The sequence below is a fragment of the Microtus oregoni genome, unplaced genomic scaffold (assembly GCF_018167655.1).
Source record: "Microtus oregoni isolate MIOR12 unplaced genomic scaffold, Mior012 000007F_ref0000211, whole genome shotgun sequence".
NCBI lineage: Eukaryota > Metazoa > Chordata > Mammalia > Rodentia > Cricetidae > Microtus > Microtus oregoni.
This window is the reverse complement of record NW_024543066.1, coordinates 11,194,205-11,209,705: the sequence shown is the minus strand read 5'-3', so window position 1 is coordinate 11,209,705 and position 15,501 is coordinate 11,194,205. Positions and strand designations below refer to the sequence as shown.

Genomic DNA, 15,501 nt, shown 5'->3' with positions numbered 1-15,501 from the left:
TCCTATTGCACCAAAAGAAACAGAAGAAGGGAGGGAGAAAAAAAGAGAGAAGAAATGAAAGGAGGAGGAAAGGAAGGGAAAGTGAAAGGAATGAATGAATGAATCAAGCAATCAGTCAATCAAACTATGAGGGCCCCAAGGCAGTAACCTGCTCAGCGTGAGGAAATGCTCTTTGGCCAGGGCATCACGAGCTAGACGTCTGGCATTGCCTCCAGCACTGTAACTAATAACCATTATCCACAGGCAGGCTTTGAAGGCTCTTATGAGACACTGAATTCCAGATGACTGAACTCCACAATTTTCCTGCCTGAGCCTCCTGGTTATTTGAATGACAGCTCTGTACCACCATCAGATAGGGGTGTTTTGTGCGTCTGGCATGGTTCTTCACGAGCCTAGCTGTGAAAGGGATCAATCTTTGGTTGGTTACATGGAACAGGCCTTGGATTTGATCATGGGACTTTGGGTTTATGATGTTGCCAAAGATAGGACACTGGGAGGCCCCACCTGATGTCCCCTCCCATCATTCATTGGGTACTTACTGAGTGACCACCACATCAGCCCTGAAGGAGGCTGGACATAGAAACGAAGAACCATGTGCAGTTCCTGCCTTAGCATAACACAGCAGAGGACTTAGTATGGCTAGAGGCGTGCGTGGGTGTGTGTGCGCGCGCATGCGCGCATGCACGCTTACAGAGGCCCTGCTGAAGGGGACAAGGAACCCTTACTGTGGCAAACCGTAAGGAGGGCTGTAGGGATCTCAGAACAGACCATCAACCCGGGTCCACATCACAGGAGCCCTCTGAGAACGTGGAACACAGAGGAAGGGACTAGGCTGGCTTCAGGGATGGAGTGCTAGACTCTCGTTCTGGGGGACGTGCCGTAAAACAAATAGAAAGCTTTGTTTGGCCGCCTCTCATAGCTTGCTGTGCTGTTTCCATTTTGCTACTTAACACCAAGGAAAAATAAAGACTTAAGATGAGTTATACAATTCTTCTTTCTGTCACACAAAACCTGTTTGAAGTGCAATTACAGGGCAGTTAGCTCACAGGCAAAACCCTGGAATTAGACAACTTGTGTTTCTACTTCTGGCTTCAGAGGTGCTCTGAGTGGGTCAAAGAGACCCGACTTCAGCCAGGCTCAGAAAGGTTAAAAGGCCTCTTTCCTTCCTTTCTGCACCGCCCCATATTTTACGTAGCTGTATTTCCGACAATTATGCTCTAGCCACACAGCCAACGTCTGCCTTATACTTATATTGTTCTTTGTTGAAAAGAATAAAATGCAGAGGCACATATGAAATGGACATAGCTAATTTGAGCATCGCAAAATAGAAGCCCTTCCTTTTGTGACAGCCTCTCTCCCCCATACCCCCCCCCACCTCCAAAGAAACAGTCAAGGCAGGAAGCCATGGAAGATCACTCTTAAAAATTGTGATGGGGCCGGGCGGTGGTGGCACACGCCTTTAATCCCAGCACTTGGGAGGCAGAGGCAGGCGGATCTCTGGGAGTTCGAGACCAGCCTGGTCTACAGAGCTAGTTCCAGGACAGGCTCCAAAGCCACAGAGAAACCCTGTCTCGAAAAACCAAAAAAAAAAAAAAATTGTGATGGGGTGCTGAACTGTAGCTCTCCACAGTTGATGGCTTCTGGTGGGGGTGGGAAAGGAATCGGCTCTCTTTAAGGGGCTTGCCACTAGGAGTTTGACCATGCTCCAGTAAGTATACGGGCAACACAAATTGGACTTTTTTTCTCTCCTCCTCCTCTTGTTTCAGGGATATTAAAAGGCTCAGGAGGTGTACCTGGGAGGACTGGAAAGTGGATGTGATGTCTCATGTGAAATTTCCAAACAATCAATAAAAATAGTATGTTAAATAGAAGCCTCTCAGGTTAGCCAGCTAGAGATCTTGCAAAGCTCCCTCCAAATCACTGGTATCCCTGCCTCCCTCGAATCAAGCTGCTTCCTGTTGTCTCTGCTCATTTCCTTCCTGTCCTCTCATGTTACTGCTACCATCTCAGGGTCTTGACAGAGTCCTTTCTTCTGTGAGTTAAAGAACTAAAGACTGGGGGGAAAAATCTCGTGTGCCATGTAGCAGTAAGGAAATTCTCGAACACAGCAGAGGGAGCCTTCTTCCTTCCTTCCTTGTTGAGACGGGGTCTCTATGTAATTCTCGCTGTCTTTGAACTCATAGAGATCCACTGACGCCTATCTCTCAACTGCTGAGATTAAAGATGTGCACCCCCATGTCTGGCCCAGGAGCCTTTTTCTTGAAGCTTTTCAGCTTCAGCCGTGGTCCATCTCTCAGTGCTGTCTGGGCCTCCTCATGAGAGTTCTTTCCAGAAGCCACTGGTTAGCTTCACAGTCACCACTCCAAGGGAGGAACCTGTCCATATTTTGTTGGTAGTGGCTGGGTGAGAAACAAGGACACCTGACAGAACTGGGCTACCCCAACAATCCTGGAGCAAAGAGGGCCTTGAAGAAAGGTCATGATCCTTTTGGTGCATGTCCTGGCATATCCCACAAGGCCTGTCTGAGGGAGCTATCACACCTGGACCTTAGGGCCCCAGATTCTGTCAGGAGAGCCTCTTATAGAGCCAAAGCGGGGATACCTCTGCCAGAGTAATGGCAGAAGGCCCTGGGCAGAGGTTGGGGCAAACAGACCTGGAGCCATCCTCTTGGGGCCTTCCTGTGAGGCAGGGTCATTCTCACTGTCCTCCTGGCCTGAACACTGACAGCAACGCTGGTGGCCTCTGGAAGGTTCTCCTTCCCTCACAATTTCTCCTTCTTCCCTCCTGTGGCAGAGCTCCGCCTGGAAGGCAACTACCTCCATCGCCTCCCCAACGAGGTCAGCAGCCTCCAGCACCTCAAGGCCATTGACCTGTCTCGGAACCAGTTTCAAGACTTCCCAGAGCAGCTGACCGCCTTGCCTGAACTGGAGACTATCAACCTGGAGGAGAATGAGATCGTGGGTGAGTATGGCTGCTGCTGTCTGAGGTTTGGCAGAGTACAGAGTGCTGGGATTTACTTTTTGTGAGCGTAAGGGAGGCTTGGCTTGACTTTGCAGGGCCAAGACCCCTGAACAGACAGTGAGCCTGGGAAGATCACCACGTCACAGCCCTGCCACCTGCCAGGTGCTAGCTCACATACACACTTCCGTCAGCAGCCCGGGCTTTCCCCATAGTACAGTCCTAAACTACTTGGGGCAGTGTGGGCCTCACGCCCCATCTCTCTAGATCCTCATATGCCACCCTCAGCTGACTGCAGTCCTTTTCCACCATCAGCCCCTTTACACTGAGCCCTACGTGAGTCTTCTCTCTTCCCAGAAAGTAGCAGGAGCCACAAACCGGTCATGCTCAGAACAGTCACTCAGGGCCCCCACCATGAGGAAGTGTCAGGCCAGTACCTCCTATAAAAGGCAGCCCCCAGAGACTGGGTTCTACTAAGGTTTAGAATGTGCCTGCCTTCCCATCGACGCAGTACCTCGCTATTACACCAGGACCTCACAGAACTGAGTGTCCTCTTCAGCTAGGAGCCTGACGTCCCCAGAGAGAGCAGATGTGCACTGTTCTCTCTGTGTCCTCAGCGCCTTGGCTCTTAACTCCACTGGCCCCGTCTCACCCTCTCACTGTGCCTCTATCATTATGGCTGTTCTAACGTCAGTCATGTTACCTGCAAGTGTTTTTGTGGTCCTTTCTGCCTCTTGATTAAAGGCAATGGCCTTTGAAGTGGTTCGGGCTGCAGCAGGGGAATGGCTTGCGCTCAATACTTGCCTTGTGTGGTAGTCAGTGTGCCTGAATATCCAGGATGCTATGGACAGGTTGCGAAGAGGTGAAACCAGCTCATCTTCTCAGTTCTCAGTCTATTGTTTAGTTATTGTTGTTCTTTAATTTTAAATTACATGTATTTATTTATTGTGTCTGCGTCTGTGTACATGCGCGCATGCTGGCTGCAGATTGTACATGAGGTCAGAGGGCAGCCTGAAGGAGTCAATTCTCTAGTTCTCTCCCAGCTTGTGCACACTGGGGATTGAACTCAGGTCATCAGGCTTGGCAAGTCCCTCCACCAGCTGAGCCATCTCCCTGGCCCCTGAATCTGTTCTTTGACCATTGCATCAAATGAGCTCCTAAGTGTTACAGGAGACCATTAGATTGCATGGAGAGACTGCGCAAGAAAAATTATGAACCTCAGCCCAGTGTCTGTGGTGACAATCCCCACCGCTGGCCCCAGAGAAACCTTTGGCCATGGGCACTCCCAAGGCCTGGGGTCCCTGAGCAGTCTGGCCTGAGTTGACTCACTAGTCACTTGGTCCTCTGTACCGTCTCTAAGCAAATAGAGCATCCCCAGGGTGCCCTCTCACTGCCAGGTCCCCTTCTGTACCACCCGAGTCACCCAAGCTGTGCTGAGCTCTGTCTCAGATTCCCGGTGCTGCCTTCTGCTTGCTCCTCACTTCCTCTGCCTCCACTTCTTCCTGCAGTGGATCCAAGTCAGCCAGCCATCGGGCAAGGGCTCCTGTGGTCAGTGCCCAATACAGAGCTGAGCAGGGGGGAGCCGGACAAAGTTCTGGGCAGCTCTCTGATATGTGGTCAGTGGCCACCTGATTCTCGGGTCATCTCTGGCCACCCCAGAAGGTGGTCAAAGACAAGAAAAAAGAGCTTTACTTCAAAGCCTGGGAGCAGACTAAATATCTGTACTGGCTGCAGCCAGTAATGTGACTGTCACTAAGTGAGACAAAACCAGGGGTCCAGGCACTTTGATTTTTCCTCTCCCTCAGGGTTGACAGTGTCCCTCAGCAGAGCAGTGCCACAGCAAGGACAGGCAACCTTGACTCATTGTGAGCTCTCTACATCTCTGCCTTCCTGTGAGTGACAGTAATGACAGTAATAACTTGTCACTTGTGCTTACAGCTCACCAAGTCCTTGACGCACATCCTCACTCGACACACAGAGAAACTGAGGCTCTAAGAGGTCCACCTAGCCTTTGTGGCCAAGTTCATATTGTACACGTGGGCTGGTAAAAGGGACCTCAGTGCCTAGGCTGTACCAGGAAGTAGTTTAAGCCATAGTCAGAGGCTAGTGCTGGGGGATACAGAGATGCCAGGGTAGGGAGGGAGCTGTTTCTCTCCCACAAAGACCCCTGGTTGTCCCCAAGCAGCAGCTGCTCTAGAGGTGCCCAGTTAACCTCGGTAGCCACCAGACTGCAGGACACTTGTTCGCAGGCAGAGAGGGGATGGGCCGAGGCAGCCGTCATATCCTGCTGAGTTGCCAATTCTCCCTCTCCCTGATTCATTCTGGTTTTCCAGTGGCTGCTCTGCTTCCAAATCAGTGGGAAGGCCATCTCACATCCTTCATAGCCCTTTTGGAGTAAGACAAGCCCCAGGGTAGGAGTGGGGGGCTGTCACCAGTGAACATGCGCATCCTTCAGTAAGTAGAGCTTTGTACCGTTTGCCAACTATAGCTCGTCTCCCACAGGACTGGAATGGCAGAGCTTGGGATGTCTTCAAAGTGATTTATTTCCTCTTAGAACTTTAAAACGGTGCTGGAAAAATAAAGCCAAATTTTTTTATGAAAAATATCTTTTTTTTAAAAAAAAACTTTTGCCATGGGATTTTTATTGCATTTATTTACTTATTTTATAGGGGTTGGGGCGTGAGCCCAGGTGCATACGAAGAGGTCAGGGAACAACTTAGAAGTTGGTTCTTGGCACATCTTTAATCCCAGCATTTGGGAAGTAGAGACAGGCAGATCTCTGTATTCGAAACCAGCCTGGTTTACATAGTGAGTTCCAGGACAGCTGGGACTGTATATAGAGAGACCTGTCTCCAAAAAGAAAGAAAGAAAGAAAGAGATTCTCTCTTCCACCCTGTGGGTCCTGGAGATCAAACTCCGGTTGTTAGATTTGGAGGCAAGCCCAGCACCTTCACCCCCTAAGCCATCTTGTCCACCCCAGAAATAGCTTTGAGATTTCTGAGTTACTGGAAAACTTCTACTCAGCAAGCAGTGTGAGCTTTGAGCCAGCTGTAAGTGTTTGGAGGGACCCCCCCCATCCCCCCCCCCATGAAAGGCTTACTCTCACCAAGCCTCCTATCTGGGCCCTAGAAGACTGATACTTGTAGTATCCATGGTCATCCCAGCTACCCCGTTCTTGCAGCTAGTGCTGCCTTCCGGTTCTACTCCTCACTTTGGGCTGTTCTGGGATGAAAGGAAGAGTCGGGGGTCCATTTCATGTCGAGAAGATGTCCAGGACCCTCTGCAGAGCATGCCATGCGGGAGGACACTTCTGCTTGCTTTCCCGAGGCCCAGGAAAGGGTGTCATCTGTCCTTGTTGTTTTCTGATGCCTGAATGTCCTCAGGTGTCACAGCTATGAGGCACTGGCTGCGCAGACAGCCTCTGGTCTGTGACCCTGCTTTCTCTGTGCTGTTCCCTCTGCTGTAGCTGCCTGCCTTTCTACCCCGTGGGCACTGCATGTGGCACCTGCAGCTTACTGGCTAGAAAGCACAACCAAAATCAGAGCAGGGATTTGGAAGCCTCACAGTGCCTCTAACGTCCCTAAGACCAAGTCAGCCTGATTATTTCAGTTGTAGGCAGTGATCCACTGGGGAGCTGTAATAGCAAATTAGTGGGTTGAGACCAGCAATTTTTTAATAGAGTAGAAAATATCAGGGTACATCGCACGAAGCACAGTAGGTTGTTACTTTGTGACTTTTAATTTCAGTTTTACTGTGTGTACACTCAGGTGTCTGTTTGGGGTTGTGGTGAAGAATTGTGTTTCTTACCATGGCCATAATAAAAACCACCAGGGCTGTCAAGACGTATTGTGCTTGCTACCCAAGCCGGAGAGAACCTGGCCACCTGCGTTTAATATAGGGAACCCACATAGAAGTAGAAGGAGAATACCAACTTGACCGGATCTTCCTTGAAGCCGCGCATAGTGGCAGGCACGTTTAGTCTCAGCATTTGGGGGAGGCAGAGGCAGGCAGGTTCAAAGCCAGCCTGGTCTACATAGTAAGTTCCAGGACAGCCAGGGCTATCTAAAAACAAACAATGACAAAAAGTTTTCCTTTGGCTTCTTGGCATAGATACACACAATACTATTAAATCAAATATTAAATAATAATAGTAATAATATGACCTACCCAAAGATACTTCAGAAAGTAGTTTTACAGGGAACAGAACCTCTGTTCTCAGCCAGGTTGGCCACCAGTTCCCACACTCCAGCCCATATTTCCTGCTGTATCATACAACCTTGGCCCCTATTATCCTGTAACTCCTCTTTGGTCTGTGGTCTTAGTCTAGAAGATCTTTTGTGTCTTAGTCCGCTCTCTACAGTGGCTAGATTTCCCAGAGTCTAAACACCTGGATCAGATGGACTGGAAGCGGAGGAGGTGAAGGGGCTGCCTCCCTCACTCCCTCCCTTCCCTGGCCCCTGGTGCTTCCCATACAGATGGGGAGTCTCTGGATTTGGGGGAGCATGGTTGTTTGTTGTTGGGGGATGGGCGTTGGTGGCTTAAGAGTGTTTGTTCAATGCCAGCCATGGTGGCACACACTTTTAATCCCAGCACTTGAGAGGCAAAGCGGTTTGAGGCCAACCTGGTCTACAAAGTGAGGTCCAGGACAGTCAGGGGTGTTACACAGAAAAACCCTGTCTCAAAACAAACAAGCAAAGAGTGTTTGTCCAAACAAGTCACCTAAAAATCTATGAGGTTTAAGATGGTCCCTCTATTTTCCAAACCAGAAAGTGCCAGTTGCCAGTGGGATTCCATAGGGGACAGGTGCCAGGACTCTTGAGGTTACCATCCCTGCAGAGATGATTCAGGTCCCTTGCACTGCTTACACACGGCCTCTCGTGTACTCAGTCGGCTCCCAGTGTAACATGTGAGTGAGTGTGAATACCGAGTGCATAGCTGTTACACCACATTGTATAGGGAATAGCAACAAGAAAATTCTGCCTGTGCGCAGTACAAACATGGTTCCCTAATTTTGGGCTGTGGCTGGTTAGATTGTTCAGTGGAGAATAAACGTATAGGGAGGACTGACTGTCTGTGGAGGCTTGTTAAGTGTTTATGAACAGAACTGCTTCGGGGAGGGGAACACAATTTCTGGAGAGGCAGGGGCTTCTCGTCCTGACCTCGCAGCTTGCAGGCAAATACCAGCTACACTGCTGGGAAGAATATAGCCACCAGGGGAGGGGCGGATATGCTGGGGCCCAGAGTGCAGGGGACTCCGTAGAACAGATGGCTGTCCTTGTACTTTTAGGGACAGGATTCCCAGAATGCTCCAGAGAGGGATTCTGAGGAGGTGACATGTTCAGTCTGACGTGAGCAGGGACGTGGGTTCATGCCAGGGTGCCACTCCCATGAGTCAGCCTTCCCACCTCAGGAAGCCGCACGTCCATGGCGGATCAGAGGAGCACAGATCATTACATTCACTTGGTGAGCACTCGCTGCTGCCTGCCAATTCAGAGCTGGAGTGTGTGGGGGTGAGGAGGAAATCACGCGATTCAGCGACTTCATTTTGCTAAGCAGGAGGCTCCCACTTCAGTTTAGAATTTGACTTTCCGTGCCCCTCAATTCCGGTGTTGTTCTGCACCTACACTGCTCCAGAGAGCAGAGGCGCATAGGAAAATCCATTCTTGTTGAAGACTTAGTAAATAGCCAGGCTTGATGGCTGCCTGTAATTCCAGCACTTGGGAGGTAGTTCAAGGTCAGTCTCAGCTACATGATGAATTCCAGGCCAGCTTGAACTACAGGAGACCCCATCTCCATTCCCTCACAAAAAAAAAAAAGGAATTTAAAAGCAGGAGCTGGGACGAGAGCTTAGTGGCCTACGGTTTGCCTGGTGCATGAGGCCTGCATTCAAAATTCAGTCCCTCAGAACTGCAAGGACCTTCACCTGCAGTGTCAGCCAGCTTTTATGCCAGCTCAACACAAGCTAGAGTCACCTGAGAGGAGGAAACCTTAACTAAGAAAACGCCTTCGTATGATCTGGCTGTAGGCAAGCTTGGTAGGCATTTTCTTAATTAGTGATTTATATAGGAGGACGCAGGCCACTGTGAGCGTGTCCACCCCTGGGCAGGTGGTCCTGGGTTCTATAAGAAAGCAGACTGAGCAAGCCATGAGGAGCAAGCCAGTAAGCAGCACCCCTCCAAGGCCTCTGCATCAGCTCCTGCCTCCAGGTTCCTATTCTGTTTGAGTTCCTGACTTCCTTTGGTGATGAACAACAATGTGGAAGTGTAAGGCAAAGAAACCCTTTCCTCCAAGGTTGATTTGGCCTTGGTGTTTCATGACAGCAATAGTAACCCAAACTGAGACATCTGCTGAGTCATCTCGCCATTCCCCAGCCCTTGCACCACCCTGTGTTTGAAGCGGGGTCTCTCAGTACTCTGGAAGTAGGCTAGACTGGCTGTCTCTACCTCCCCACCACTGGGATTACAAGCATGTGGAGGGGTTGTCCTAGGGAGAATGCTCCGTGGTCAGGAGCACTAGCTGTTCTCCCAGAGGACCCAGGCTTGATTCTCAGCACCCACATGATAGCTCACAAACTGAAGTCCAGTTCCATGGCAGCTGATGCCACCTTCTGACCTCCACAGGCACTGCATGCACGTGTCACACAGACAAGTGTGCAGGCAGCATACCCAGACACATGAAATAAAATCAATGTTAAAAAAATAATAATAAAAACAGGTATGCCTAGACCAGCAGTAGGGGCTGAACTGAGGTTCCCATGCTTGGAAGAAAAGTGTCCACAGCTCTTTGTAATCAACTGGCCCACAGCTCCCTGCCTGTCACTTAGTGATGGTAGGAAAGAAGATGGATGGGGACCTGAAGGTCTGTGTTTGACTCCCGCTTTTGCCATTTACTCTGTGAAGTCACTGGACTAAAGGCAGAGACTCCATTTTCTCATCTGAAGATAAGAAGGGGGTCCTTATCCTCACAGCCCTCTTTAGAAAATGGTGGACATTGGGCCAGCAAGATGGCTCAGCGGACAGAGGCTCTCGGCACCCGGGCCTCAGGACTGGAATTTGATCCCTAGGGCTCACACGGTGGATGGAGAGAAGCAGGCCTCCCAGGTTGTCCTCTGACACTTGCATGCATGCCATGGTGTGCACAAACATGTGGGTGTATACATGCACATAAGATAAACAAAAATGTTTAAGACAAATAAGGAGCTGGAGAGTTGGCTCAACCATGGAGAGTACTTGTTGCTTGAACACCAGGTTCAATTCCTTGCCCCCACATGGTGGCTCACAGCCATCTGTAACTCCAGTTCCAAGAGATCCAGCACCCTCTTCTGACCTCCGTGGGCACTGGGCATGCATATGGTACACATACAAATGCAGGCATAATACTCAAACACATTAAAAATAAATCTTTAAAAAAAATTTAAAAAGCTGGGCAGTGGTGGTGCACGTCTTTAATCCCAGCACTCAGGAGGCAGAGGCAGGCGGATCTTTGTGTGTTCGAGGCCAGCCTGGTCTACAAGAGCTAGTTCCAGGACAGCTAAGACTGTTACACAGGAAAACCCTGTCTCAAAAAGCCAAAAATTAAAAAAGAGACAAGGATATATATGTACATAGAGCCTTTTATTTAATTTACTTTTTGAGGCAAATTCTTCAATTTTGATCCCTGCATAGCCTTCCCTGTATAATCCTGGGGCTGGAATTATAGCCATGCATTGTCATATCTAGCCATAGCATTTTCTAAAGTGGAAAGTTCCTCCATGGACTTTCAGTAGCTTGCCTCCTATGTAATTGTATATTCACAGGGGCCCTTTCAGCCCTGGCTGGCAAATCATACCTCCTGGTTATAAACTTCCTTCCCACCGTATGTCCCGTCTGTCCTCCCAGACACCTGTTTGGGAAGTACACAAACAGAAACCACCAAGGGCACTTCAAGTCAAGGGGGTCTGTGGGAACTCGGACGTTTGCACAAGTATCTTAGGCTGGAGTAGCAGCTGTCGACTGAACCTCCATCGGCCACCCTTAGGTCAGCACTGGTGTGTGAGGAGAGGTGCTTCAGGTACCATGGTGCCTCCCGTTATCAGGAAGGCGAGAACTGCTGGGTGTGACATTATCTCTGTCTAGTGGTAGAACCCTTGCCTAGCCTGTCTGAGCCCCTCGGATTCAATCCCTAGTGCTGGAGGAAGGAAAGAACATGTATGAAGACGGAGAACAAGAGGCTGTAGGACAACTGGTTGAACCCAAGCCCTTCTGCAAGGCCTTGTGAGGTCAGTGGGTGACATTTGCACCGGGCAGGACTGGCATCCGAGACAGAACCCAGTACCCTGCTAATTGCTGCAGCATTGATTGCCAAACCTAACTGCCGGTGTTCAAGGAAATGTAGGGTTTTTTTTTTTCTTCTTCCAGGTTTGTTCGATGTGTGGGTGTCACCATTTCCTCCAGTAACTAGAACAATAGATTAAATGAGTTCATTGTATCTCGCTGACAGGCAGGAAGCTAGCTGTCTGTTCCAAAGTGGAGGCCGTGGCCTGTAAGGTAATGCAAGGTCAAACAAGGGCTTGTAGGATGTAACCATGATATCTTAATTACTTTGCTATTGCTGTAGAGACACCATGATTGTGGCAATGTAGAAAAGAAAACATTTCCTGGGGCTTAGCATTCCAGAAGGTGACAGACAGTTGATGATCATCATGGCAGGGAGCATGGCAGCAGGCAGGCAGACAGACATGGTGCTGGAGCAGTACCTGAGAGCTTACATCCTGAGCCACACAGCATGAGATGGAGAAGAAGAGCGAACTAGAGTAATGTGGGCTTGGAAGCCCCAAAACCCACCCCTACTGACACACCTCCTCCAACAAGGCAACACCTCCTAATCCTTCCCAAAGGTTCACAAAGTGATGATCAAACATTCAATATATGAGCCTGCCGGGATCATTATTTAAACCACCACATATGGACTGTTGGAGTGAGGCCAAACCCCAGTGAGTTGTCCAAGGTCACACAGTGACCTTGCTCTAGCTGAAGATGAGAGCCAGGACAGATGGCAGTCAGACCAACAGTCTCTTGGCATGAGGGTCATGTCTTCTTGCCTCACCACACGTACAGAAGGGATCGAAAGCCAGGGAGACAGCTCAGTGAAGTGCTTCCCCTGCAAGCAAGAGGACCTGAGTTCAATCCCCAGAACTCACAGAAACAAAGGGAAGCTGGGCATGGGCAGGTGAGGTGGCTCCTGGGGTAAAGGTACTGGATGCTAGGCCAGTGACCCAACTATGATTATGCTAGGCCTGGTGACCTGAGTGAGATCACAGATCATTTCCATCAACATGGCAGAAGGATAGAACCAACTGCTGTATGTTATCCTCTGACCTCCACACGCATGTATGTGCATGCACAAACACTCACATTTATACACACATACACACCAAAAAGAAAATCAAGTTGGGCATGTTGATATGCATGTAATCCCAGCATTGGGGAGGTGGAGACAGGCTAGTTCCTGGCACCAGCCAGCATGGATATAGTTGGTTTGGTTGTTGTTGTTGTTGTTACTCTTTGGGGGCCTGCCGCTACCCAGCTCTCAAATAAATACACAGAGACTTATTCTTACGAATGCGCAGCCTTAGCTTGACTTGTTTCCAGCCATTTTTTCTCGTTTCTCTCTAACTACATTTTGCCTCTGGGCTTTTTTACTTTTCTTTATTCTATTATGTCTTTATTTCCTTCTTACTCTGTGGCTGACTGTGTAGCTGGATGGCTGACCCCTGATGTCTCCCTCCCTCTCTCCTGTTTATTCTGTCTGCCTAGCAGTCCTGCCTATCCCTCTCTCGCATAGCTATTGGCCGCTCAGCTCTTTATTAGACTAATCAGGTGTTTTAGACAGACAGAGTAACACAGCTTTACAGAGTTAAACAAATACAATATAAAAGAATGCAACACATGTTTGCATCACTAAACAAATATTCCACAGCATAAACAAATGTAACACATCTTCAACTAATAGTCCCCAGCACCTGGCATATTTGATGAGCTCTAGGCCAGTACGAGACCCTGTTTCAAAAACTAAGGTAGATAGCACCTAAAGAATGCCCCCCAGAGATTGTCCTCTGGCCTCCAGATGTACACGGGTGTACCCAGACACACATACAATTGAAAAACAAAGTGGGGATTGGAGATGGCATCTTAGCATTGCAGAAGGGGGCATGGTCATGGTGCCCAGCTTCCAATCCTGGCAAAGATTTGGCCAGGCAGAGACCCTTGGTCTGGCATGTCTGAAAGGGCAAAAGCAAACGCTGGCCCTTCCATCTTGCCCCTGCATCTCCTAGCCTGCCTCGGAGGAATGGAACTGTCTTCCTGGGCCTGAGTTTGGAATTTTCCCTGATTTTCCAGACTCCTCTCTGCCTGGTGGCTGCGCAGAAGCATCCCAGTAACTCTCAGACGGTGGATGCCTGTGTGCACAGCAGGCACACTCCCCTCTTTCACCTGGCATCTGCAAAGCTGTGCATTGCTTCTGTGGACATCAAACAGTTGGTACAGGCACGGATTGTGCCAGCAGAGAGCTCACTGGACAGACAGTACGGGGGTGGGGGGCATCTGCTGGCCACAGCTGTGGAATCCACAAATGGGTTTCAACAGCAGTTAGTATAAAGAAGTCTTGGTTCTTGGGCCCAGGCAGAGAGATCCTATTTGCGGTCCTGACCCTCCACAGGTCCAACCACAAGGGACTAGCAGGGCCATGTCTAGGCAAAATACCTTTTATATGCTTAGTCTCTGCCCAAATGGCCTTGTCTGTCTGGCTACCGCGTGGCAAAGCCTTGATGGACAGCTCCCTCCAGTTAGCCAGGGTACTGTTGGCTCTTCTCTAGGGGCACACTGACTCGTCTTTGAGGTTCTTCAACACTTGTTTAAACTGGAATGAAGGCTTGCACAAGCTAGGAGTGTAGCTCCTTTGGCAGAGTGTTTGCCTAGCTTGTACCTCCGTACAAGGTTTGATTCCCAGCGCCCCAGAAACTAGGTGTTATGACATCCACCTGTAGTCGCAGCACTTGGAAAGCAGAGGCAGGGGGATCAGGAATTCCAGGTTATCTTTGGTTATATAGTGAGTTCCTTATGCTCCACTTACCCACCAGTCTCCCAACTCTAGCCTACTACCTTTGGCTCTACCTAGAGTGCTGGAGGGCTGTGTGATGGTCTGGGGCGTTAAGGCCAGCCTTGCAAGGATGTCTACCCAGGGCAGAAGCAGCTTGTTGGTGTCACAGACATGGCTTCTTGGCAGGTTATGCCAGACACTGAGCTGAGACTCAAAATCTTCCCATTCCTGTGGGGCTCCTGGCATCATGGGTATTTGTCAATGCTCCACTTAAATGTTTTCTGAGAGCCTTTCAAGGATGCTTTCATTTAATCCCCACTCCAACTTTGTGGAACAAAGAGATGGTCACGCCATCTGGACAGGGCAAGGGTTCTGACTCCAGCTCCATCGTGTCGTTCCTGCCAGCACTTTGCACAGGAATAGGGGAGTTTTCCACGGACCTCTGCAACAGAGAGTCCTGGGAAAGTTGTGGTCCAACACAGAACTGTGTGGTTGAAAGGAAACTCCGATGGGGCGGGGAGCGTATGAAGGGCTCTCTCCCAAGGCACACCCTGCCTGCTCCTGCGTGTTCAGTCCCTCACAGGGAGGCGGCAGTGCAGCATCACAGCACAGAGGCCCCCCCCCCCCCGTATCTCTAGCAGCTTCTCACAGATGGTCACGGAGAGAAGAGGTGGTGCTCACACCAGCCATACATTCTCATCATCCGATGAGCTTTTAAGCAATCTGAGTCCAGACCATATCCTCCATCAAGTAAATTAGAATCTCCCCTGGTGGAATTCTGACTCGTGGTTTTTTAGAACTCTCTAGATGTGGCGGAGGCGATGGCTCAGTTGGTAAAGCATGTGCGAGGCAAGCGTGAGAGCCTGAATCCCAAGCATCAGGACCCACATAAAGCCAGAGGTGGTGTGCGGCACATCTGTAATCCCGCACATGTGCAGAGAGGTGGAAGTGTGAGACAGGAGAATCCCAGAAGCTCATTTGCTGATGCGCGCGCGCACACACACACACACACACACACACACACACATTAGAAAATAAATAGATAAAATGCTCCAGATGATTCCAGTGTGCAGGCAAGACTGGAGCTGAGCTAAACTAGAATCTCCTGTGAATAAGCACCTGCCTCAGACATAGGGTCTTTTCTACTTGGAAACACACGTAAATCTAGACAAGACTTCATTTTGGCCTCTGGAAAAGCTGTAACTGCCCTCCCCAAAACCTCTGAGGAGTTGTGTGGTTCAGGACAAGAACAGTAGCCCAGTCCTGGGAGCTACCATTCTACTGGAGGACAGCTGAGTCGGGTGCTGTGAAATGTGTCTTCCTCCTCTGAGCCACCTCCTGGAACCCCAGGCATGGTGTTCTGCTGCCCCCTAACCCCCCGAACTCACTGCCTTGGTTATTGCTCTCAGCCTGTGTCCCACCCACCAGTCTAGGCATTTTGCTCTGACAGCCCCATCATGCAGTTCC

The 15,501-nt window shown here is 49.8% G+C and overlaps 1 protein-coding gene across 2 annotated transcripts in view; it reads left to right on the top strand.

Moving 5' to 3' along the window:
* The window catches only part of Lrrc20 (leucine rich repeat containing 20), a 95,473-nt gene that overhangs the window by 62,330 nt on the left and 17,642 nt on the right, over positions 1-15,501 (top strand). For both annotated transcript variants that reach the window (XM_041655235.1, XM_041655236.1), the window contains exon 4: positions 2,794-2,961. In XM_041655235.1, the coding sequence (XP_041511169.1) occupies positions 2,794-2,961 (168 nt within the window). The remainder of the gene's footprint in view (positions 1-2,793; positions 2,962-15,501) is intronic.